The 27,155-nt window shown below is 39.2% G+C and overlaps 1 protein-coding gene across 12 annotated transcripts in view; it reads right to left on the minus strand.

Annotated features, from left to right (window-relative positions):
- The window catches only part of fat1a (FAT atypical cadherin 1a), a 70,302-nt gene that overhangs the window by 15,086 nt on the left and 28,061 nt on the right, over positions 1–27,155 (minus strand). For 9 of the 12 annotated variants that reach the window (XR_002917573.2, XR_002917572.2, XR_002917575.2 and 6 more), the window contains 10 exons: positions 21,677–22,006; positions 20,057–20,273; positions 17,845–17,913; positions 17,180–17,319; positions 10,178–10,453; positions 9,814–10,024; positions 5,332–9,405; positions 4,004–4,200; positions 3,737–3,890; positions 2,446–2,679 (listed from right to left, as the gene is read on the minus strand). Coding sequence is in view for 8 of the 12 variants with exons in the window: in XM_024259952.2 (XP_024115720.1) it covers positions 2,446–2,679; positions 3,737–3,890; positions 4,004–4,200; positions 5,332–9,405; positions 9,814–10,024; positions 10,178–10,453; positions 17,180–17,319; positions 17,845–17,913; positions 20,057–20,273; positions 21,677–22,006 (5,902 nt within the window). In the remaining 4 variants the exon portion in view is untranslated. The remainder of the gene's footprint in view (positions 1–2,445; positions 2,680–3,736; positions 3,891–4,003; positions 4,201–5,331; positions 9,406–9,813; positions 10,025–10,177; positions 10,454–17,179; positions 17,320–17,844; positions 17,914–20,056; positions 20,274–21,676; positions 22,007–27,155) is intronic. The other 3 variants (XM_024259955.2, XM_024259958.2, XM_024259957.2) reach the window with 1 other exon arrangement.

The raw sequence follows: 27,155 nt of genomic DNA on the forward strand, positions 1-27,155 counted from the left end.
AAAAAAAAAAAAAAAAATGACTCCACTCTGAAATATGCAGACGATGTGGAAGATAAAGCATGCTTTCTTCTCTTAGTAGGAAGTTACACTTGGAAATGTCATGGCTGGCTAAAAAGACAGATGAGTGAGAAATTGGGTCAAAGCAACAATGTTTATTTTTTACATTCTCCATGTTTACTAGGATAAAGCTTTTATCTAAAGGGAAAAAATGTACTTCAGAATGGAGCCTGCCCATACATGTGAGTGAAATACTCATCAAAATTCTCCTGTATTTCACTCAGTGTAACAACAACCGTATTTCCCACGCTATAGAGGACACTTAAAAGCCTTTTTTTTTCCCTGTGTGCTTTGTAATCACTAGTGCTTTATTTATGGATTAATTCTGGCTGTGTTTAATATTGTTGAAACGCTAATTTTTTTAGAGGTCATTTACCATGCAAAATCAACTTTTTAAGCTTTTGAGGGTATCATAATGTTCATTCCTCACTGTAAATGATGAAAAAAGCTCAAGAAAATAACTTATGTTTCCTAAATAATTTGTTCTTTCGTGTGCCAAAAGTAATATATGATCATATCAATGGATATATGGTATGAAGCACAATGAGACAATTGTTTTGTGATATTGGGCTATTTAAATAAAAAAATACTGAATTGATAGTTTAAAAGGCTTAAGAAAAGTATGGTGTAGGCCACATGTGTCAAAGTCAAGGCCCGGCGTCCAGATTCAGCCCGTCAAATCATTTTATACTATTGTTTTAACAGCCCGATGTTATCTTGCGCTGGTAACTTATTGAAAGTTAATTAACGTTTACGTTGATTTATTCTGAAATAATAGTCCTGCCTGTTTTTATTCATTTACGTTTAAAGGTAAGGTTTTCAAAGTTTTAAAAATATAGTTTTAATGTGTTCAATAAATGCTTATCCTGTTTGGGCCGCCACCCAAGGTTTGTTTTGGATTTTGGCCCCCTTTGTGATTGAGTTTGAAAGCGGCTAACATGTAGGGTTGTCGGACTGTTAATAACAAGGTTGATAGTTGGATTGATCACAGTAACGTTTGTTTTAGCTGTATTAGTTTGTTTTTTTACATGCTGTAAACAGGTACGCTAGCGTGGCTCACTCTGACTTTTTTGTCTCGCTTGATGCACCTTGTCATTTGGTGCACCTTATATATTACATACGTTATACCTTATAACCAGGTAGTTATTGGCCGATTCAACATGCTAGATATTAGGAATTTTGGGGTTTTCTTTCACCAATCTTAAAGCTTTTGCTTTGAAGTTTTCCTAAACGAGGAAGTGCCGGTGAAATAAGCTAAAACTCTCTGGCCGTGGAAAATTGAACAAGGTGTCCAGCTGAATTGCCCCTAAATAGAGAATTATGGTGTGGAAGAGGGCAGTTGGGGGTTTGAGCAGAAACGCACCAAGAAACCTGATATGATTCTTTGACTTAGGGCGTGATGCTCGATTAAGCTCAGGGGTGAACCTGGAGAGGATTTTCAACAGTCCAATATTGGTAAAAGCGCAGACATATCCACGCGTGAACCTCTCAGAGATTAGCGATGATCGCTCAACGGAAAAAAGATGCTTGAGACAAATATGTGGCCTCGGCGGTCTTGAGCTCGGCAAATGGAAAATCGCAATAATCCCTTTTGAGAAAATTAGCCTGAAAAGGGAGGGGAATTTCATTAGAGGGTAATGGACCTTTTAATTTGAAGGAGTTGATCATTCATAAAATTTCTCATGTATTATCTTTCCCTCTTGCCTGTTAGTGTAATGCAATCCCTCAGTGGAAGGATAAGTGCATGGTGCGTCAGCACTGAGCCAAGATAAATATGCAGAAGATGCTGAAGAATGTTCAGTCGCTCGAGCTTTACTGTGACCAGGAGTAATGCGGTGGGAGGCTGTTAATCGCATTCGACGGACGTTGAGCAGGCATTTGTGAACGCATTGTCTCACAATGAGCTTTCTTTTGTTTTGCCTCAGCAAAAAGGGAAAAATAAGCAGAATCAGGCTTTTTTTCTAAGTCACCTCTTCATGATCCAGAACTAAAGTCTGTATAAATGGGAGCAATTTTAACAGATTTTTAATTCTGAGGACACGTGATGATGCTGTTTCATATTTAAACAACAAACTGTACAGTCAAGCATCTGACCTTTGCTAACACAGAAATGATCCGCAGATTTTCCCTGTGATGTGCAGAAAGGGAATGAAATCATCCCTCCAAATATTTTCACACAGCGAGCTGATAGTTCTGAATCATAAGCCCTAGTTTACCACGAATTTAAAGCGCTCTAACATATTCAACATATTAATCACATTTAAAAGGAATTAACAACTTTGAATTAAAAATAAAAAAGAGAATCCACTCGAGCAGCTAATGGTTAGTGGATTCTCCCGCTGGAGTTCACATCATTAAAAGGACGAGCTCAGAGAGAACATTTCTCACCCGCGTCTGCGTCGTTGGCCTGCAGCTTTGCCACAAACGTCCCCGTCTCTGTGTTCTCGAAGACGGTGATGGTGTAAGGGTCCGAGGAGAACAGCGGCGGGTTGTCGTTGACGTCCTCCACCGTGATGTGGATGTCGGCCTGGCAGTAGCGTCCTCCTCCGTCCACCGCTCGCACTTTGAACCTGTGCTCCTCCTGTGTCTCCCGGTCCAGAGGCCGTGAGGTCTTCAGCTCCCCTGAAGCGATGGCAGGAACATACAAAGATGAGCTTTTCATATTATATTTGCTAAATTACTGTCGTTTTAAAAGCACACTTCACACTATTAAGACTTTACAGCAGCACCTCCCTTTTTTCTCCCCTCTCAATCTGTCAACTAAATAAAAAGCAACTTGATGTGTTCAAGAGGGGAGAGAAATGAATAAGTAATTGAAGAACAAGAAGAGGTATGAAAGGGGAATGAGAGGGAGGGCTGATGAATGAAAACATCAGAGTTGGCAGCAAAAAGCAGCTTCAAAGTGTCTTGGGAAGTGAGGCAGCCAACATAACCACAACATTGGAGGAAAACTCCAGAGCCTCTCGGCCGTCCTAATCAGTATTACTCCCACTCGTCTGCACTAAAAAAAGGAAATCTTCCCTCTCCCTAACACAAGCACAATGGCGCTTGCTGCCAGAAGAAGGCTGGACAGTGTGGCTGCTTCATTTTGTTGTTTGTGTGACGGCAGATGTGCTGCTAAGATTTCCTGCCTTCCTGTTTTGGGGCTTTTCATCCTTTTTATGCAGTATGAACCTTAAAAAAACTGCTTGATTTGATTGGATAGTTTGTAGACGGTCTGATTTAGAGCCTCTCCCGGAGGACACCATTTGCAGGCAAGAAAAATAATGGGCATTAACTCAACATAACTGTCTACTTTAGCGCTTTTTGTGGCTCTGCAGGGAAATGTTCTTGGCTTCTTTAAAATAAAAAAAAACCCTGAACAGGTAAATAATGCCTAAATAAAAAACTCCTAAACCTCCAATGTGGCAGACAGTTCACACAACAAAACACAAAACCATTCAGTGAAAGGCAGCAGTTTCCCACGTAGGATGTGAAACCGCTGTCATGCTGGGTTGCTTCTGTGGCTTTCATGACACCATTTAACACATATTCAATAAAACCACAAATGGATCTATAAAAATAAACTCTAAAATAATTCTTTCAAACAGTATTTGTGGGAAAATTTCTCCGCCGTACACTAAAACGGTTCTCCAGCAGTGGAGCGTTTGAGCAAATGACATTGACTGTGTGAACGCACCTGTGTCGGAGTCAATGATGAACAATTCTGCTCCAACTCCCTGGAGTTCAAAAGAGATTTGGGCATTTGAGCGGATGTCAGCATCTGTGGCGGAGACCTGCAAGATGAGCCGGCCAGCCGGGGAATCCTCTGGGACGCTTTCACTGTAGAGGAGCTGGAAGGCAAAGAGAAAGAAAGGAGGGTAGGAGGGGGGGGTCAAATTAAAGGCAATGCAGAAAGCCGAAATAAGGCGGTTAGATGTAAATCGACAACAAAAGTAGACTTTACCTTTTCACACACAGGGTCGTTGTCGTTGGCGTCTAGCACCTTCACCTCCACAACAGCTTTAGCTGTGAAGATGCCATCACTGGCAGTAATATTGAGGAGGTAATTGTCCATCACTTCTCGGTCCAGAGGTTTCCTGACAGAAACCTTCCATTCATTCTGAACATGTTCGATGGCAAATTGGCCAAGCGGATCTCCTCCTGTTGAAAAACGAAAAAGAAAGGTAAGAAAAAAATCAAAAATTGAAAAAAAAGAAGCCAAAGCTCCACTGTCTAAAATATCCCCTCTTGCTGCAAAAGGCAGACTCTAAATGAAATATCAAAGCAAACATTCAGACTATGAAACAGAGAGAATGAACACAATCATAATCCCTTTAATCTAAAGATTTTCTTGATAATTGCAACTTTGGTTTTCCCAAGTACCCACGCTATTAAAACCCTGTTCAAATAGAACATTTGGGCTTTGTGACCAGAATGCTGCATGTCAGTATACAAACACATTATACTTCTGGGTTTACATTTGATAAATTGAAAAATTTCAGACAATAAAATGAAAGAAAGATTTTCTCTCAGGCCTGCTCTTCTGTTTAAAAGCCACATAGTGCCATATAAAATTTACCTCGTAAAACATTCAAATTAAAGTGTAATTTATCTGATTAATTACTTTGATTAATTGACAGAATTAATTAAAAATAAATGTTTAAAAAATACAGTTTTTGTGTGATTTTGTAGTGTAATTATTTGCAGATAATAAGTGGTCGGCAAATACTGTAGCAAAAAAATAAAAAATAATGTTATTTTTTTCTTTTTTGGGTGTGTTATACTCCTGCACATAAAAATAAAGTGAATATTTTTGAGTTCTCACAAAAGCATTCAAAACTATGTCTGTGCTGGAAACATTGTGTGGGGATGTCATTATAGCTGTTCATGTTATTAACTGTTATTAATGTTATTTAGCTCACATATCTTGTAAAAGTAAACAAACTCTGTAATTGTTAAAACGTTTTTCCCACATTTTTTAAATGGTAAATCTTTTCAGAATCTATACCTCAAAAATGTTATCGAATATATGCTATCATTTGTACAATAATGTATGCAAAAATAGGGACAAGAGTGGTATCTTGGCAACAGTTGGGCAGAGTAAATGTTAGGTAAACTGTTCCTGCTATTTCGACAACACCTGAGATTTTAAGACAGAAAGAAAAGGAGTCATCCGATGAGGCATCAACTGCTAATGCTTTCTTTTTAAAAAAAAATCTGTTATGTAACTGGGTACAGAAACAAATCTGGGCTTGTTATTTTTTTCCACAAAGTAATTAAAGAAAAACCCACCTGTGATGAAGTAGTTCACTTGTTTATTAAAATCCTCTGAGTCATCATCTGTCGTGCTGAGGATGGCAATCACCCCACTGGGCGGAGGGTCATCTTCACTGACTGTTCCCTTGTAGATCTCAGCGGTGAAGCGCGGTGGGTTGTCATTTATGTCAGCTACAGTCACCTCCACTGTGGTGCCAGAAATATGTTGAATTGTGTCCCCTTGGTCTGTGGCTAGGACTGCAATTGTGTATTTGTCCATTTTTTCACGATCCAGTTCTTTCAAAGTGGTCACCCATCCAGTTTCACTATTGATTGAGAACAGTTCAAATATTTCCTGTGAGTTCTGCTTGGGGTCAAGGCTGTAGATGACATGACCATTGGACCCAGAGTCCAGGTCAGTGGCTCTGACCTGTACAACTTCAGTCCCACTTGGAAGGTTTTCAACAGTAACGGCCCTGTAGGGGTCAGCCTCAAAGACTGGCTTGTTGTCGTTGACATCTTTTACTTGGATGTTTACGTTAACAGATGCAAGTATGTCATAATTTTCATATTTCGCTTGGGCAAGCAACGTTAGTTGGTACCACTTGGTTGTTTCATGGTCAAGGCTCTTCTGCAGCTTCAGTGCTCCATTCTCTCGGTCTACGACAAATACGTCATCCTCGTTGCTTTCTGGGGTGTTTCCTTTCACAAGGCTGTATGCCAGCGCCTCATGACCTTCAGCCTGAATCAAAGCTATCTCCGTGCCAATGGGAAGGTCCTCGCTAACTGTGTAAAGATAATGGGGCTCAACAAATTTGGGAATTGGCGTGTCTGATGAGACAATCCTGATGTAAACATGGACAACTGAGTCTTTGGATGGATTCCCAGTGTCCTTTGCCCTCACAAAGAATGCATACAGCTCATTTTCCAGACCAATGAGACTTTCCTTGGTTACAATAACCCCAGAGGTCCTGTGGATTTCAAAATTTTCTCTCACATTTTCAGCATCTGCCTCAAGAAAGTACTCAATATCAGCGTTACTACCCTCATCTGTGTCTGAAGCTGCAATTTTTAGCAAAGAGGTTCCTCTTGGGACATCCGATGCAATTGTTGCTTTGTATTCAGCTGCTCTAAACTGTGGGGCATTATCATTGGCGTCTGTGACGATGACATTGATTACACAAAAGCCTACTTTTCCACCGCCATCTTTAGCTATCAGGGAGATTGGAATGATTTTCTCAATTGTATTTTCACGATCCAGGCTTTCAAGAGTCAAAATCTCTCCTTTGTCATTGATAGAGAATTTGTCCCTCGCAAAATCATTGACAATCTCGTATGTTATTTGGCCATATATCCCTTCATCAGGATCTATTGCCTGTGCTTCTGCTACAAAAGTACCAACAGGTGAATTTTCAACAAGTTCTACTAAATAGTCAGTCTGAGAGAAGGTGGGGTTGTGGAAGTTAGCACCAACAACTGTTACCATAACAAGGGCTGAGCCTATGAATACGCCATCTGACACCGATACACTAAGGTTGTATTGGGGTTGCATGTGTGGGCGGCGGTGGTTTGAAATGAGGATGGCTCCTGTTTGCTTGTTGATAGCAAAGTTCTGCTCTTCATTCCCAGATATGATGGCAAACTCTAACTTTTTTGCATCTGAACTGTCAGGATCAGATGCCTGGACTTGGATGACAAAGTGTCCACGTGGAGCTAGTTCGCTGACTGTGGTGTTATAGATGTATTCAGTGAACATAGGAGCATTGTCATTTAGGTCCGTAACATCTATCGTCACGGTGACCTCGCTTGAAAGGGCGGGAACTCCTCCATCCACAACACGGACTCTCAACTTGTGCTGCTGTATGTCTTCATGATCAAGAACTTGTGCTAAAGAGATAATTCCTTTGTCACGGTCGATGATAAAATGATTGGAACTCTTCCCCATTTCGTCAACGAGTTGATAGAATAATTCTTGGTTATTGCCCGTGTCCGAATCTTTAGCTTCCACTTGTAAAATGGATGTACCAATGACAGATGCCTCAGATATGTTAGCATAGTAGGATCTTGAGAGGAACACAGGGGCGTTGTCATTGATATCTTCTAGTACAATGTCAACAAACACATCCGAGTGCGCTCCAGTCAGAGAGTCTGTGGCTCTAACATTTAACTTATAGGCAGGATGAGTCTCAAAGTCTAATGGCTGTATTACATGAATTACTCCTGTGTTGAAATCAATCGAGAACTGTTTGAAAGGATCTCCTTCAGAGATGGTGTAAACAATCCGAGGGCCTTCAGAATCATTTGCTTGGACATGCAGCACAGGGGAGTGCAACTGAATGTTTTCAGGGATTTCAATACTGTAAAACGGTCTCTCAAAAACAGGCATTGCTTTGTTCACCACTCTGACTGGCACTTCCACTTCTGCTGAGAGAGGCGTTTCTCCATTATCCTGTGCCACCACGACTATGACAAAATCTTTGTTGAGGGAATCCTTATCAAACTTCTTTTTGAGCAGAATTTCACCAGACCGGGTTATTTCAAAATGCTCCTGATGCTCCTTAAGGTAGTACTGGATATCTGCATTCGACCCCACATCTTTGTCCATTGCGGTGACCTGTCGAATAAGTTGGCCTTCATCTGCGTCCATTTGGACCAGGGCATGATACGGCAGGTTAACAAACATAGGGTTGTTGTCATTGACATCTTCCACAGTCAGAGTAACTAAAACATGAGCCGCATCCTCAGATTTGTCCTGTCCGGTGACTTCAACAACAATGTCGTACGTGTCCTGTGCTTCGCGATCAAATGGTATTCCCGTAGTTGAGACAACCCCAGACGTCCTGCTGATTTGGAACCTGCTATCAGGGTTCAGAATTCTAAAAAACAGCGGCTCATTCACTTGATTCCCCACAGCAGCAATTACAGCTAATGTTTTCCTGTCAGAGGAATTTTCCTTGATGTAAACTTTGTAAGAGTCCTGGGTGAATTTCATCTTGCTTTGTTTATTTTCTTTGACACTGATCTTCACTCTAGCAACAGTGGCAAACCTGCCATCAGAGACTCTAATCTTTAATTCATATCTGCTCCTAAGCTGTGTAACATTTTGAATGGAGATAATGCCTGTTATTGGTTCTATCTTAAATTTATCACCAATATTTCCTTCAGAAATAGAGAACAAGAGCTTAGAATTGGGCCCAGAGTCTGAGTCTGTGGCGTTGACTTGAATTACCTCTACCCCTTTGTATGTTGGCAAAACGATGACTGCCTCGTACAGTTCTTGGCTGAAAGTGGGAGAGCAGTCATTGACGTCAATTACGTTAATGGTCACGTTGGCGGCTGTCTCCGCAAACAACCGTGGCATTCCTAGATCGTGTACCTGAACTGTGAAGTGAAAAACACTCCTCTCTTCGTAATCCAAGGCTGTTGTGATTCTGATGGCTCCGGTGCTTGAATCAATGGCAAAATAGTTATGAGCAAAAGGTTCAACAATCTGATAAATGAGTCTGGCATTTTGGTCACAATCAGCATCGGAGGCATGAATAACAAGGGGATTGTTTTCATGGGTTAGAACAACACTGTTGACTGGGGCTGACTCGCTGATTACACCCTTGAATTCCCTCTGGATAAAGACTGGAGCGTTGTCATTTTCATCTTTAAGATGAATCAAAAGTGTTGCGTTGCTGGCAAGTCCGGCCATGTTGGTGCCCTGTATTACAAGCTTGTATTGAGAATTGCTCTCGTAATCTAAAGTTTGCCGCGTTACAACCACTCCTGAGTTGGGGTTGATATCAAATGCATTGTTGATGTTGCCGGCTTTTATTTGATAGAAAACAGAGGACTGGCTGACTGCTGTGATGGAGCTCACAAAGCTTCCGGGATGGGCAGATTCACTGATTTCTGCAGCAAACTCTTTTTCGGTGAATCTGGGAGCTGCGTTGTCAGAAACTGTCACGGCAATGTTTACAGTGGTGGTGGCGGACAATGGTGGCGATCCGTTATCTGTAGCTTTTAAGACGAGCTCAAATGCGGTCCTGCTGCTGCGATCCAGTTCTTTTACCACTGTTACTGTCCCAAGAACAGAATCGATGGCAAAGCAGTTTGCAACATTTCCTGCCAGACAGAAAAAAAAAATTCAGAAACATAGTAATAAAATCACAATTCCTTGATTTTGCAGTGTGAAAGTTGCATTTCATAAAAGAAAATAATTTATTCATAAAAGTTCAAATTTGCAAATTTAGAAACAAAAATTAAGGGCAGCATATTTCTTGGAGATTTTTATTTAGAGAAAATGGTGAGAAAGAGAGAGAAATTTATTGTCCTTCCACTTTATCAATGTTACCAATACAAAGTTTTTTTTGTTTTTTATTTCTTATTATGTTTTATTGCAAATAGAACTCTCTAGGTTTTAAATCAAATGCTATAATACGATAGTTTCAATTTCCTTTATATTCCAATAAAGCCCTTTGCTATTAGAAGAAGAACACAGCCAACTGAGTTTGACATTGAGCAGTTAATTACCTGATTCAATGCTATACACAACCTCGGCGTTCTGCCCTGTGTCTTTGTCAAGAGCAGTGACCTGCAGCACAGCTGAGCCAATGGCTGCCGATTCAAAGACACGGCCAGAGTAAGGAGTCCCTATAAACCAGGGTGCGTTGTCGTTGGTGTCATCCACATTGACAATAACTCTCACAAGGTTCCGCTTTACTGGAATGTCTTGATCTCGAACCTGGAAATGGGACGTTTATTAGGATCGAGAAAAACAGCAGACACAAAGAGAAGTAAACACTTCTACCTAAAAAGACATAGAATTAAACTATGTTTGGAAGAACAGACAGATAAAGCATAAAATCCACATAATAGAAAAGAAAGTCTTTCCTACCATAACAGTGAGAACGTGACGATGCATTGTCTCGTGATCCAAAGGCTCAGTGGTGTATAATGTTCCTGTTCCTGGGTCCAGGCGGAACTTCCTGAGGCTGAAGGGATCTGTGCTGCTCAGGAGTGTATAAGTCAGTTTGTTCTTCTCATCTCTGTCCACGGCGCTGATCTGCATGACCTCAGTCCCCGCCGGCTTGTCTTCAGCGATGTTGACGACGTAAACCTGATTGGAGAACTGAGGCCTGTGGTTGTTCGTGTCGATCACGCGAATAAGCACCTAAAAGAAAGAAATGGTTAATTTATTATTTGTTTTAATAGTAGTGACTTATTAATTATTTTACATCTATTTTAGGGATACGGAGAATTTATTTGAATTTTTAAATTAAAAATAAGTTATATTTTACTCCTATAGGCAATAAACATGAATTTAACATCCCCAAACTATAAATTCTTCCGGGAGCATGTTTTATCAACACCAGCCACTTGTCTACTGGACTTCCGACAGAGGATTATGAAGAGCTGCTGGAATGCCATCTTTGTTTCCCATACCAGCGAGAGGCTTCTGTCGCTGCCAAACAAGGGGAACAAAGGGATCAGGCCAGATTAGACACCTGCATACCAGACACCAGGGGGTTATATCCTGCAAAGGGGACCGCTGATGCCGAGCTGTTTGTTGCAGAAACACTGAAGGCACAAAAGCCTTGACCAGGTATCCGCTCACTGGGGTTCGTCAGATCTCTGCTCAAAACAACTGACCACTTGGGTTGTGGTCATAATACTGTTTGTTGAGCAATGTGTGACCGAATCGGAGGCAAATATAGCCCCAACCTGACAGGACTGATAACAGTTACAATCTGCTGTGTGCTGTGATGTTGGCAGCGCTGCTGAAGCTCACAGATGTCATCTCGCAGGGGGGGTTGCAGGGATGCATGCTGCCTATCAGTGCTTTATCCTGGATGTCTACCATATCTCTTGTGTCATGAACAACTCGTGTCACATCGCTAATCAGAATATTTTTTACAATAAAAGCAAGCATCTCTCAAAAACTCTGGGAAAAAGGTGTTCTTTACATTACGGTGCTGCTTTCACAAAAAATCTGCAGCTTGCTTCCAACTTTTCCCAATCTCCTCGTGTACATCCACCCAAAAGCGTTTGCAATGTGTCTCAATGTGGCCAGAGTCAGATAACACACGTTGTGAATAGCAAGAAAGGTGACAAGAACTGATAAGTGCTGCAAAGAGGCAAAGAGAATGGAACCTGGTTAGTAGCTTTTACCTCTACCCACAATGTACCAATCCCATCCCTTTTGTAAAAGCCACAAAAGCCTATTCATCTCCACACCCTACATATGCACACAAACTTGTCATTCCTTCTGCTAAGAGACTGGACAACACTTCAAAGAGCCTGGGCTCCGAACATCACAAAGCAGAGAGAAAACGCTGGTGTAGAGGAAAACCCTGTATTCTTTGTGTACGGCTTCCTGCGGGAAGCAAAGAGGGAACCAGGCTGGGACTGAAAAACAGACAGGCATGACAGATGGAGACACTGGAAACAAACAAAAAAAGAGGTGCTGTGATGCTGAGATTAAAAAATGAAAGACGAGGGAGATAAGTAAATAAAAAAAACGATGGAAAGTTGGAGAAACGGTCACATTTACAAGTTAAATGTTGTAAGTGAAGCTATGGAGCTACATCAGGGCCAATATTACTTGAAACCCAAATAAAACATTTTAAAAAAATATTGGTGTTTGGCCAAAAAAAAAAGTAAAATGTCCAAAACTTTTTGCTATTCTGAAATAAACTTAATTAGTTCAGCTTCAAATGTTGTGTTTTTTTTTGTCAAAACTCAAAATTTTCAATTTCAAAACTTTTTTTTCAGTTTCAAATCTTTTTTTCACTTTCAACGTTTTTTTTTCGTTTTCAAATCTAAAATGTAATTCTCAAAACTTTTGACCCCCTTCTGGCGCGTTGGGGCGGGGCTAACACAAAGCACCAATCAAAATGAACGAGGGTGTTAACTTCAGCCCGGTGCATTCACTGACTCTGAGAACTGTGTTAATTACAAACAGAAAATGGCTGTATTGTCTATATTATCATAGTCTGAAGTTGTCCCTAGTCGAGTCAAATTTTCAGATTTGAAAACAAAAAAAATTGTTGAAAGTGAAAAAAAGATTTGAAACTGAAAAAAAAGTTTTGAAATTGAAAGAGCAACATTTTTTGGACATTTTACATTTTTTTGGGCCAAACACCAATATTTTCTTTCAATTTGTTTTATTTGGCTTCCAAATAATAATGGCCCCAATTTAGCTCCACATGAAACAGGTTACATAAACTAAAAAAATGGCTGGGAGAGGGGAAAAATGTGTTTCATATTTAATAATCAGCTTTGAAAAATCTGTATTTATCGACTTCCAAACTGATACTTTAAGTGAGACATAAAGCGCTTCATTGTAATGAAGCAACGTGACATGCAGGAGACCAGGAACAGATTGTGAGCTGAACAGCTTGAGGTGGTTCTGTGCAGCCAAGAGAGGATGTCATAGAGCTGAAGAAGAGCTGCATGCCAAGGCTGGCTTGGTGGTTGCTGACTATTAGATGCCTAAGTTGGAATGCATTTTTTCTTTTTTTTTTTTTAGATCAGCTGATCTTTTAAAGACACTCTTGTGGATCTGCACTGTAGAACGATAAGGGGGGCATTTTTTAGAAGAAAATGTAGAATAAAAAAAGTGATATCCAGAACAAGGCCTGAGGGAGCTTTTTTTGTGTGAGGAAAAAGCGCCACCCACCCACACTCACACATATGTCAAGAAGCAGGTTCTGGGCAAAGGGAGGTCACCGGTGCCAACCAATAGCACATGTTCCCAAATCAGGATTAACACGACCCATAGAGGTGCCAAAGAGAAATAGCTTCCCTCTCGCCAATGAATTCACATTAAAAAAAAAAACAGCTGAGATGAAAGATATACAAAGGAAGCTAGATAGCAAAAAGAGACTAAAAGAAAGGAAACAATCCTTGCGGAGAGAAACTAGGCCAGGCAGTCTGGCAGCACAGCCTCCACATGACTTTGATTTGAGGAACAGATAAGTCAAACTTCCAACTTTCACGAGACGCACTGCATGTGTGCTGATGTAGATCTAATTAACAGTCAACATCTCGGTACGATCTCTCCGAGTAAATGGCGTTTACAAAGAAAACCAGCTTGTGCTCGGTGCAAAACACAGAAGACCCCTTTTGCGTGTGCCTCCCTGCTTATGTAACGCCTCCAACTATTCGTATGATTCTGAAAATCGAAGACAAAGGATGGGTTGATTACCCCAAATAACTTCCTAAATATTCCTCACATTCGAAGAGCGCGGAGGCTTGAGAGTGTCGTCCTGGTTCGTGGTGTAATCTTGGCCCAGCTTTAGCTGTGAGGCAGATGGCGTCACTTTAGTATGCTGCATATTTTTTTATGTACAAAGGAGTTGATGATGGACTTAATGGCTGTAAGATGCTCACTTTCTATTGCTGCAGGACAAGCTCAGATTGAGGCTCTGCCCTCCACAGTTTGATAGTAGGTGGTTTTTTAGTCCATGTTGAAACTATTTCCTCATATCTTTACGTTTGTTAAACTTATCCTATAAAAGAGAACTTGATTAGGAGCAATAAATTGCTTTAATACAATGTAGTTATAATTTAGTTTTAATCTAAAAAGAATTGAATTTATTTTAATGCTATTTATTAATCTTTTGTGCGCTATAATGATTGAATTTAACAATGAGAAAAGGGGATTTTGACTGTAAATAATAACAAAATTGCAAAAGCCTCTAATATAGCTTTCCCCCGCTGTATCGCGGTTCACCTTTTGTGGTCTCACAGATTTTTTTCAATGCTTTTTTTTAAAGAGTGCATTGTGTTCTGCATCCTAATTGGCTGCTGATCTTGTCAATGGATTTCTTCTGTGAAGTGCCTTCTGTACAGATGCACCATGAACAGCGTGCCACTTGCATACATCTTCAATCGCAATCACATCTTTATTTTTATTTTATAAAGCTGGACTTATTTTCCTATGAAGGTTTAACTTTGCATTTAAACGAGAGTGTAGTAATGACGTTTTATGGCCTTAAAACACCTGTAATCCTACTATTATTAATGGAACATATCCCATGTGATAAATGAGGAAAAGCTCTAATGTGGTTTACTTTTGCAGTCCTGCTGTTCCGCAGATTTTTTTGGGTGCAACTTCAAATGCTGTTTTTTTTGTTTACACTGCATTTGTGTTTTCTGTTTCCTAATTGACCTTGTCAATCAATCTCATCACTGCAGTATGCATTCAGTTTGCCAAATGTTGCATACATTTTTGCTAGCAGATCTTTGTTTTTATTCTATAAAACTGAACTTATTTTTCTACCATGGTTTAAATTTTAAGAGTTAAAACAAGAGAGAAGAACATGAAAGTCTATATACATGTCAGAGAAAGGTTTATGTAGTGAGGGGTTTTACGGCGTTAAAACATTTGAATTAATGGTAAAAAATAGAGATGATTATTTTGTGGATTTTGTCTGATTATTTTTAGAATAACAAAGTAAGTGAATTAATTTAACTACATTTTGCATGCAGGATGATTTCTTTAGCATTTGAACAGAGTAAATCCCTTTCCCCTGACAGGAAAAAAGCTGACCTGGAGTAATCAACTGGCTATGCTGTATTGAAAGTGTTCATCAGCAATAGAGCAGCTCAGTTAGAGCTTAGATAATATGCACATGCATTTTTTAAAATCTGAGGGCAGTGAAAGGGAGCCTGCTGCTCTCAGTGAACATAATCTGCCGTGCAGGAGATGGTTCTTTGACCCATTTCTGTATGACACTGGAAGCTGACGGGTAATGAAAATGAGATTATTTCTGAGGGTGATTATCGAACGGTTCATCAAAGTCGTCGTCACTACCTTTTGTCATTTGAAAATGAAACGGTTGAGCTGAAAGATGAAGTTTTGGAATTAAAGGTGGATATCTAAAGAGCTCTTTCGAGAAATTGTGAAATAGAAGAAGTACAGATTTTTTTATTTTTTTGATTAAAAAACGTTGAAAAATTGTCACGGACAAGTTAAAATAGTTATTTAAATATCAAGAACTTTAGTACAGACAATGGTGCTTTGCTTTAAAAATCAGTTTTTTAATTAGTTCCTTTTCTGAACATGGCCGTAGGTGTAATTGTGCTGAAAAACAAGCTGCACCAAGAACTTAACCCTTTATGTGGGTTAACCTTTCAATGTGATTAATTTGACCTATAATGTCACTGCATGTTGTGCACTGAGAGGCTTTTAAGGAACTCCCTGTTGCCAAGGCTTCCAAGGGAGCGGAGAAGGAACAGTCAAGAATAATCAGCACCAGTAGGGAACTTTTGAGGCTGCTTGTAAGGTTCTGCACCAAACTGAAGGACGTGCCGCTTCCACGGATGAGCACCAAAAATGCTTGTGAAGGCGGAGCTTCATCCAAGGCTCAGTGGAGCACAGCAGCCAGATGATGAAAGGCTTTATTCATACTGGGTGACAACAAATAGATTCTTTTGCAACCACAATTCTCTGAAGCTCCGCTTTGAGGACAAAGAACAAAACATTTCCAATGTTGCTATCCGGCGTGACCTAAAACACCGCGTAAGAATGCTGCATCTCATGGACGAGGCATGACGAGCAGAAGAAAAGCTCAAGACAGCCTGGATGCTTGAATATTTAATCGTTGATACTTAAGCTTTTGTATCAGCCACAGCAGAGCAACAGCTTCTTCATCTTTATTAGTTATTTAAGTTCTAGTTTCGGTTTGGAGTTAAAAGGAAAACAGAGTGGAATTGAAGGGAGACATTAAAAGTGACAACAATTGAGATGGGGAGAATAATTTCCCTCTAAGTGGAAATCTTTTTGCTGGCTAGCACCAGACAGCTAAGCAAACAAAATGAGACTCTGTAAGGCTTGTTAGCAACAGCGATAACCCGGAAAAATTAGATTCACGTAAGAAGTTTAGAAACAAATGTAAAGGAAGTTCCTTTTACCCTCAAATTAAAAAGTGGTACCTTCAGCTTTGTCAGTGTGGGAACTAAATCTACGTACACATTGTGCATTTGACATCAGTTTACCGCATCACTCTGGATATGTAGAGAGGGGCTTCTTTTTATCTTTTTTTTATTATTTGGTTCATTACTAGAATTTTTAAAGTGGCAAATATGGATTACTATTATGTCAGGAGAGTGACCTTGGTTTACTTAATTTCCGTAGCTGAACGTAAGAGTTTTGTACACAGAAGCCCGAAATGAGCATTTTCATTCATTTACATAGAGATTTCATCGGAATTGGTGGTTAAACTTGCGTTATGTGTACATATAAATAAAATAAAATAAAATAAATACACATGTCGATACTGTTTACTGTTGGTATACCAGTTGTCTTGATTGTGCATTGTTACCTTGGAGTCCCATGTGATTTCAGTTTCTTTACATGTGAACAAATATTAAGCAAAAAAAAATTTGGACAAAGGACATCAGATTATCTACTCCATGCATTTGTTTTAAATCCAATGACTCAAATTAGACAATGAATAAATATATGAATTTTGTACTTGTTTAACTACAGATAACTAAAGATATGAAGCAGGATGTGGTTAGTTTTCATTAGCAGATGTTGGGGACACATACTGAATAGTCTTACACCAGAACGACTGTTGGAAAGTTCCAGACCCAGTGTAAGAGTCCAACAAAAACTAAAAAGAAAATCATTCCCTGTCAATTATTTCTGAAGATATTAGTCAAATAAAAAAGTACATAAAGGGTTTCAAATGAGTAATCCCATTTTCTCTATCCATCCAGCTGTGAGCAGTACTATCATCACGGCATCAACACATGCTAACAAACGGGACAGTTTCCCGCTGCGTCACTCATTACCCTTCTCTTAACTCCTGCTATCCTCGCATGAGAAAAACAGAACAACGACAAGCGGCTCATCAGCCTCTGACCGTTTCATTAGCGTTTCAATTACCTGAGTGCTGACAGTTCGTGTCCCATCTGTGGCCTCCACTGTCAGGTTGTAATTTGATTTTTGCTCGGCGTCCAGGGGCCGCGCTACAATCAGGGTCCCGCTGGCCTTGCCCACGTCAAAGCGGCTGTCGTAATTACCACCTGCAAAGTTTGGTTTTTTGCGCAAACAACAGAAAAGGACAATAGATAAGAGGCAAATCATCACATAGTTGTGTGCGCATCGCAAGGTTATATAAACAGTAAATGGGGGCACTGAGATGGACGTGTAAACATCAATTTTCTGCTCGACAGCAGACACAAACTAAACTAACACCGATGTCGGTAAACATATTTTCAACCCTACTAAGCATTACCTATTTAACAGTTACTTCATGCATTAAACTTTCAGTTTAAACATAAAATGGTAAAGATCCTAAAGGCTTTCAAACACTTCATGTTGAAAAAAAGTGATCGTAACTCTTGGGATTAAGCTGTACATACAACAGATACACAATAGCACTTGAGAAACACAAAGTAAAGGGAGAATCTCAACATTAAAGAAGTTTATGGAGGGAGGTTAAAAAAAAAGTGTAGCACAACATCAAACACGGCACAACACGTCAGCCACAACCAGCAGGCAGCACCAACAATGTCAGGGAGTCTCTTTTAACAGATGACAGCAGCTACCTTCTGCTGTACAGTTGTGGTCACAAGCCATCTGAAGGATGGAAAACATCTCAGAATCCTCTACGCCGTCTTGCAACAATCCAACCAAACAGAACATTCCGGAGAAAAGGGGAAAGCAGCGAAAGAGCAGAAGACAAGAAAAAGGGATTTGTCAGTGAGACGTCGATTAGAAGAGAACAGGCTGGAAGAAAAGAGAGATGACGGAAGCAGTTTTAAGACGGGCAGTTTTAAATCTTCTCATGCGGACAGTGAGAACCAACAGTAAAAAAAAGACAAGAAAGCACTGCAATCAAGGATAACTTGTATTCAATTTACTGAAAGTAAAGATCTCACTTCAAACCAATGAAAGTATACCTGTTTAATCAGAGCCCCCCAAAGTGATTTGAAATAAAAAAAAATGTTTAAAGGTCAAAAAGAACCTTCACAAATGCACAACTGGAGCTTATAACAGTAAAATGTCAAGTTTATTGCTAAATGAATGACATTTTCTTGAGTTATATATTTGTCTAATACATTTTTCTGAGCAAACTCCTTGTTAGTGTGAACAAGTCAGTACAGTTTCTTACATAAATTCTCAATAAGGAGCCCAGCTCTCCTGTGTAATGTTCTGCGCCTGCACAACATCTGGGAAAGCTAGCATCCTCATGTTGAGAGCAGCTTGTTTCCTTCGTGTAGTGCATAAGTAAAGTAGGTTTTTGATATGACTCACTAGATGGTCTGAAGTGATTTGCAGAACAAATATTGCTGCAGCACAACATCGGAAACTTAGCCTGACAGCTATTTTGCTGAGCTGGCTTCAATATAGTTCCTTATAGAGAAACTGCATCTACGGAAAGCTATATTTTGAGCTCGTGGGGCTTGATTGTCAAGTGATTCATGATTACCAACTCCTATTTGACAGACCCCTCTGCTTTACTATCAACATTGCATTTTATTGAATCTATTTCTATGGCGTGTTACTAAAAATAAGTTTAAGATTTTGGATGACACTATTGGGAGGTGGAAAACATTCTTGATTGAACATTAACTTGAAATTGTTTTGGTATTATACTTCAACTTCTATTGCTGGCAACAGTATCAGCGTTTCAGTCTTACTACTTAAGAGGTTCTTATGTCTTCAGTGGGCCATTGGATGTCACTGTTCTTTGTTAAACCAGAGCTTCAAAGTTTTTAGAAATTCACGCTAAAGTTTTATCTATGTCTGGATACACTTGTAAGCTATAACATGAAAATAATAGAAGAAGCTCGGAAACTCGTTTAATAATGGCTTTTTATTTATAGTTGTATATCATCATATGGGTGGTCTATAACCCAAAAATAGGCAAATCTGTACGGGCACAAAGGTGGCCCTCACGATTTATTGAGGTCATAGACCGCTTGGTGAGCCCATGCAGTTTTTTTCCGTACGGGCATGCAGCAGGTTACAGATCATAGTGAACACTGAAACAATACGTAAGGATAGGTAAGGGTTGAGACCCATGCAAATTATATGAATTATTAATTATCTCAAGTTCCCCAAACCCAGCACACTGCGAAATGAGCCCGTAAGTTCTGTTCAAGTGATAAGTCTGCATTCTTTGTTAACGGCCTGGCTGTGGAATTTGGCGCTGTGGTTGTAGTTGGCATCCTATGGGCATTTACGTATCACCTGCACACCTAGTGCGTGCAGCATTTATGCACGGTCAGTAAGAAACCAGTATGCACATCTTACTAAAAAAAGTGATGCGGAGGGGTCTTTAACCTTGCATCAATATGTGACGACTTGGAAATGAGAATGTGTAGTCCAAGTCCATTTAGATACAGCTGCTCCAGTCTATGACCTTTTTACAAGCACGGACTACCCAAAACCCCACAGCACCTGTACAGGTCAACCCCTGTATGTGTGCATGTGACTAAGGCTTTAGTTAGTTAAAAGAAGCTGTGTAAAGAAAATAGACAAACAAAGCCAAACAAGCTACTGCTGACAAGCAGATTGCCTTACTAGAGTTACACTTCAAAGATAAATGGTCTAATCGACCAGCAACAGGAGCAGTAGTAACTGTGGAGGAAAACACAATAACTCCTTTTTTTTAACTGTATTGTACATATTGTAAGCCAAAGCCCACATATACGCTGTGTTAGTTCTAACAAGTGCTTCTACTTTCAAAGCAGCTCAGTGACACAAAGCAATCATGCACATAATGAACAAATTAAGATGTAAAAGGGGCAGTACCTGTGATTTCAAACCACACCGGAACATCAGAGGATTCCGTGGCAATAACTCCAACCATGTGCGCCACAGGATCACTTTCCATCACAGAGAAGGTGAAGGGAGACTCTTCAAAGCGCAGGGGAGCCGCATCAACTGGCACTTTGGGTTTGGGAATCCACTCGATGTGCAGGCGGCACGAGGATGATTTCTGAGGGCGGCCGTTGTCGACAGCTTTAATCTGAAGGAGGAGGGGATGACAGTTGGTGTTATGCAGAGTAGTGAAATCATTTTTGTTATGAATGGTTTTCTGTGAAGATCTCCAGTAAATCAGCTCTCTTGAGCCCTAGCAAAAAAAAATGTTTAAGTATTGCTAAACCCTGAGATTTCTTCATTGACAGAATTTGGATGGCTGGATGTTTTCTGTGTGGGGTTTTTCAAGATTTGTGTTTCTTACATTAAATAACAATAATAAAGAGACTTTTTGCAACCAAATTTTTTCTCTCTAGCTTTACATTTAAACATTAATCATATTGATTTTACAGTATACAATTTACAGTATTTCCTAATTGTGCTCCCACTAGCATATTGATACAGGAAGTTCCCAATTAAAAGTTTATTACAGAAGAAACAAAAGTAAAACTGAGATATAAAGCAAGAAAAAAGACAATATTTAAAAGAACTGTGAACATAATGCAATTCCTTATTTATAGGCAGGTGAAGCTAAAATAAATGTCTTCTTCTAAATGTAGCGAAAAAGATTCAGTTTTGAGACTTTAGTCTGAGAATAGTGACACCTAGAGGGCAGTTGTAGCATCTCTAGAAGGGGACTAAAACATTAATACTTTTACAGTAAACCTCCCCTATTCGCAGGGTAAACAAATATGCCAAATTTGCAAATATGGAGAACATATAAGTTTCATACAAGCGTCTTGAGTTGTCGGAGTTTTGTGATGAACCGGAGGAGTCACGTGATTGACAAAAAAAACTGCAAATACGTTAAATAAAGAAATGTGAATAAGCGGAGGAACACTGTATCAGTAATAATCCATCATACAACATTTGATGTTCATTATATATATATTTTTTACATTTATGCTAAATTAATTGTTGATTACATAGTCATCAAATATAAAAATTAATTACATGCCTAAGACTTTATTTAAGAAATTGACAATGGGTCTCGATCTCAGAACCTGTAGCAGCAGCCCTGAAACTAAAGAGGTGGATGCTCATGCAAATCTGTAAATTTGTGCTTAGAGTAAAAAAACAAAGCTAAAATAGATGCTGCCACATTAATTGAATATCTTAAAAAAAGTAATGGATTAGTAGACAACCAAAGCAATCACTGGTTGCTTGAGCCCAAGCACAAGAATCCTTAAAGAGCCAGTTAAAGTAGAAATGTATCCCAACTATTACAACACAATGGAGGTTTGTTTCCTTCCTTCCATGTGCAGCCCCTCTAAGAGACTTACCAGCATGTGGGGTCAGGTTAAAACCGTTTCACAAGAATTAGGAATACAATCCCCTGTAGGGCTACAGAGCAGGCGAATAAGACAGTAAACAATAAACAATCACCTGTTGTGAAAGTTTACTGCTCCCTGAGAGACTCTCAGACACAAGACTCAAGGATTAGATACTCACTGAGAGAATGTCATATTCTCCTGCTGAAGAGAATTTTTTGGAGGACACCAGGCCGGTCTTGGGTTCGATGAAAAACTTGCCCTGTTCGTCCCCATCTTCGATGCTGTAAGAGATCTCAGCGTTGGGCCCCTTGTCACGGTCTGAGGCAATCACCCGATAAACCGGGTCTCTCTTCACGGCTCTTTCCTTGTCGGGCTTCTCTCGCTCGGGGATTTGGATCTTGTAGATCTTCTCCAAAAACAAGGGCCTGTTGTCATTTTCATCAAGGACTTGCACAATGACTCGTACGGTGGTAGATTTGGGAGGAATGCCATGGTCGGTGATAGTGACCTGAAGAGAAGCAATTTAAATTCAGATTACATATTTTTTAATATCTGTAAATAAAAAGCATCTCAAGTACTTTTTTGTGCAGAGTTGTAAAAAATAAACACAAGTAATGTCGCTAGTATCATAAAATATTAGATATAACTGCTTTGGGGAACTTGTTAGGATAAAGATAGTGTGCTAAAAATGTATGATCCAAAAGCCCAGAGCTAAAAGGATAAAATAGTAAAAGGAACCGCTATGCTTTCTGTTTTCTTTTCAAACGTTCTCACAGAGTTCGCTGGTAGCAAAAACAAATGGCAGGAAATTTTACTCTGAGATCAGCGCTCAAAGTCTTTCCTGCAAAACAATTTTTAAAAAAAAATCTCAAATAGAAATGCACCCAAGCAGAGAGGGGCTTCCAAATCTGGGTTTTCCTAAGGTTGGCTGAATTCGCCAACCCAGACATACAGTATGCTTTTGTTGCTTTTTAAATGGACAAAATTAAAAATAAGCACCATAAATTGGTAAAGTATGGGCTTGTTCTAAAAGAATGTGGGAAGACAGAGTTCATTTCGTCTATAATTATTTATAGATGAATTATTTAAAAAAGAGCAACTTGTTTGCATGTTATCATAATAATAGTGACTTATGTGGCTGCTGTAGAGGCAGCACCCTAGAGGAAATTAATTTTAATTGGCTTTATAGTTGGAAATAGACTCATTTAGCTAACTTAAATTTGTACAGGCAATGGTGCAAAGTGTCAAGACCTGCACAGAAAAACTCTGAACATGCAATTAATCTGACTTATAGCTCTAGACTTAAAGGCAAGGGGCTTTTGTTCAACCTCTGATGTACTCAGTATGAATGACTGTCAAGCAGCTGCATCGGTTGTAAAGCTTCATTTAAGTGAAGACTCTAGGTATTACTCCAGACACTCGACTTTCTTTTATTTGTGGCACAATTTAACACATGAGCAAGACTTCAGATTTCTGAATGCACGGTCGGTAAAAGCTTAATCAAAAGCAAAGAACCACAGACTGACCTCAGTAAACAAGCATTTTCCAGAGCCACAACAATGATTATCAAGGACTGTGATTTGTGCAGCGACAGAAATGGAAGCTTTTCTATCTTTGAGCTGCAGAACGCAATTGAAGGCTACGACAAATGTCACAGTCATTTAAAACCATCTGCTGAGCACTTCACTAACAAACAGTCCGGAGTCCAGGGCACAAACCGTTTGAAACAACACTCAATTACACTACCAAAGGAATGCTTCTTTTTTTCTCTCTTCTTTCTGTGTTTGCAGCTGCCACTGCTACTCACACAACCAGGAAGTGATGAATAAGGGCTTACAAGTCCAGGGTTCTTTGCTGCAAAGAGAATTTCATGGAGGCCATGGTTGGCAAATTTATTAGCCCACCAGCTCAGACCGTTAAATAGAACACGTGATCCAAGTATTTCCAACCTGTGATCTCTCTTTTCAGTCATTCGTAACTGCTGTTGCACACAGCCACCAGTAGGGTGGAAGGTGTCTAAATTAGTGTATGAAACGAAGAAATTCCCAGCCAGATACAGACACTTGTATCAGCTTATTTGACTGTTTTGAACGTAAATAGAAAGCATAAAAAGAAAAAAATGAGATGCAATTTCATACAACACAAATAGACGGTGACAATTTGATTAAAAAGGCTGAATATTTGTTTAATTTACATCAATGTACATCTAATTTATTGTAAATAGATGATCTTTAATGGTGCATGAATTTTGTAAGTTAAATTGATCCATTTTACAGATATGGCAAATTATAGGATATAATAATAGTTATTTGAAAGAATTATGTTTGAATTTTTGGGTTTCTTGGTGTCTGTGTTCTTTTTTTTCAAAATAGACAGCCTGTATTTTTTATTATATGCTAAATTGGTAAATGCTGGTTCTTGTTCTTAAGTTATGCTTTCAATTTACCAAACGAAAAAGTATTACTAATGTTTTAAGGCTGTAAAACTTCTCACAACACATTTTATACACTTTTCTCAGACAGATGTGAAAATTGTTCTACTTTTCTCTTTTATTTCAAAGTCCAAACCTTCGTAGAAAAATAAATCTCAAAGATTTGTGTAAACTTTGAGAGCTGCACGTATCCGTACAGGAGACATAGCGTGGAAGAGGTTGACTGACTAGGTCTCTAGCCAATCAGGACGCAGAACAAAGTATGCTGTTAAAAAAAAAAAGTGGCGTGTAAAGTTGCACAAAACAATCTGCGAGACCGCAAAAGGCAAACTGTGATATAGCGATGGAACACTGTAAGAGTCTATAAAAAGGTTTTACAAAATTAAATCTGGGAGGGTCAAATGCTCTGCCAAAGGCTGTTTGTTGTGCAAATAAACAGCTGTTTTAGCTACATGTGTTGGATAATCCTAATAAGTGTCTAGGGATCTCTTTTCGCACTGACGGTAAAAAAGATTATTTATAAGAGTTACTTCCTACACACAGCCCCAATACTGTACTGTAAAATTGATGTTTATCACTCACCCACTATAAAAGAAAAAGAAATAGAGTCCTATTCTGACATACCAAAATACTTAGATGTAAGAGATTGGGCACAAAACAAATATACATTGAGATGTTCTGTGATCTAACGTATAAACTATGGCATCTGAAAATGTATTTTAATTTACTTTAATTTGATAACTAGTGATTAAATCATTTAGCCCCTTCATCACACAAATCTCAATAGTTGAAAAAGAAAATATTACAAAAAATAAAACTGCTGCCTTGTTTTATTTTGATTGGTGTTGGCATTTTGATTGACATTCTTTTAAATAAATGTGTCTCATAATTTTTTATCAGGGTGTATCCAGGTTTAATATTTTTACCAGTTCACTTCCCATATGTCACATAAAATACTAAGAATTTATTTAAATAAATATTATTAATCCTGAAAATGTAATTTTGTTTTGTTGTTGATTCTCTATGTTTTATGCACTCACCAATTAATCATTCAAAGTGCACCGGGTATGATCTAATATGTGTAAAATAGGCCAGACTGCATGCTGGCATGGGCTCTGGGCAACAGATGTGAACAGCCCATTCACCTCAGCTTTAACATTTCCCAACAGTCCCAGGCCTGAATAGTCAGCATGTCCTGGCATGTCCCACTTTTGCTATTTATCCACCCCCCACTTCTGCGAACGAAGGCCTCTGATCCTGCCGCTAGAGCCCACACTCAACACACTCAGCTTTGCCTTTTCTCAAATTCCCCCACTGCTTTTAGCTGCCTCTCTCTTTCACACACAAACGCATGACAACCCCCAACCCCCATCCATCTCATCATAAAAGCTGAAGGCCTCTGTGCTCCCTCCACCTCTTTCTTTGCTTTCGGTGCAAACAATACTGACATAGCCTTCACCCTAATTGCTCCACATGTTCAACATAGCCCCACATATTTCTTTTCCAAAATAAAAAAGAAAGCTGGAGTTACAAACTTCAGCTATCTTTCTGGAGGATTTAGGACTCTGTTCTGCTTCATCAATGTGAATCCCAGTGAAGAGCAACCAGACGAGCTTCCTGTTGAATTAGTGTGTTGCTCACAGGCCGGAGCTTCATTAGCTGGAATGATTAATGTAGCAGTATTAAGAAAAACAGAAAGTCTGGGCAAGCCACATGTCCCAAATTTCTTGCAGGGATTTTCATTACTAGGCAACTAAAGATGAGAAGCGGCTAAAAAGGGGGAAGACGAATTAAATCTAAGAATGCTTCAATTTCTTTAGTGTCTAAATCAAGTCTAAAGGAAGCATCTTCACATGTGATCTCCATTGGCGCTTGCAAATGTATCAGTGAATTGTTGTTTACATGACTACACATTCGAACACTAAATAAAAGCAGATGAATTCTGATTAGTTTTCAGCCTTAGGCTCCACCACCCAAATGATTAAGTGTTTCCACAATTAAAAGAGACTTTAAAGGACATCATAGGGTCAGTTGCCTTGGGTTCATAAACTTTAGGACGGTACCCTCTGCAGTGACTCTTAGTAAAATGGTTTGCATTATCAAAGACACACAAACCTTTGCATTCCTACATCATTTTGCATGTGCACTCAGTTAAATAATAATCTGGTCACATGGCAGCATGGAAAACATCACTTCCTATTGATTTTGAACAGGCTGATGTTAAGCATTTCAAATTTCAGGGTTTTTTTTTACTACAGGTGCAAATAAAAATAAGGAAATTTGAGCTTTTAAGCCCTCAAATGGAACATCAGATCAACCAGACGGCATCCGCAGACTGTTTTAGAGACCAGCTTTGATTTTTCTTTAGACCACATGTGTCAAAGTCAAGGGCCGGGAGCCGGATCCGGCCCTCCCAGTAATTTTATCCGGCCCTCCAGATCTTTTTATTTTATTGTTATTAATGGCCTGATGTTATCTTGCGTTTATTTCTAACTTGTATAATTTTGACAAACTAAAATTTTATGGAGAGTAAAATATTGAAAGTTATTTAAGGTTTAAGTTGAACATGGCCTGTGATCTAAAGTGTGTTTTGATTCTGGCCCCCTGTGCGATGGAGTTTGACAGGCCCGCTTTAGACCAACGATTAAGTCAAACATACAGTATAAACTAAGACACAGTCAGCACCAAGCATTACCACATCTTTCTCACTTACCAACTCTTAAACTTAGTTCAGTAAAAAGGTTGGAGTTTTGGATCAAATAAAAAAAAATAAATTAATGTGTTCTACTAATTGTGTGTTCAAAACAAATAATTGCTTCTAGCTTCTGTCTGGAGAGATTAAAGCCATTTTGAAACCTTTCAGAAATGCAAATTTATTTTTTTAAACATTGTTTTCTTAGAAATGGCAGAATTGGATTTTGCACAAATCCCCATCTTCATGGTCCCTCCTGCAATTTATTACACAAAAAAATCTTCATACAGAATACAAGATATCCAGCTTAGGCACTAGACACATCAATACTGACTGTCACCCAGAGATTACAAATTGTGTAACAATAATTAAAAGGCAATCAGTCTGCTTCCTGTCACCCCTGGAAACACTATTAAAAGAGCTATTATCAACTTTGGTCCTGTGGTGTAAAGCAGGAAGAAACACATCAGAGGAACGCAGAGCTGAGCTCAATTAAATCCCACAAGTTTAGACATTGGCCTATTGGTTTGACAG

This window comes from Oryzias melastigma, linkage group LG1 (assembly GCF_002922805.2).
Source record: "Oryzias melastigma strain HK-1 linkage group LG1, ASM292280v2, whole genome shotgun sequence".
NCBI classification, from domain to species: domain Eukaryota; kingdom Metazoa; phylum Chordata; class Actinopteri; order Beloniformes; family Adrianichthyidae; genus Oryzias; species Oryzias melastigma.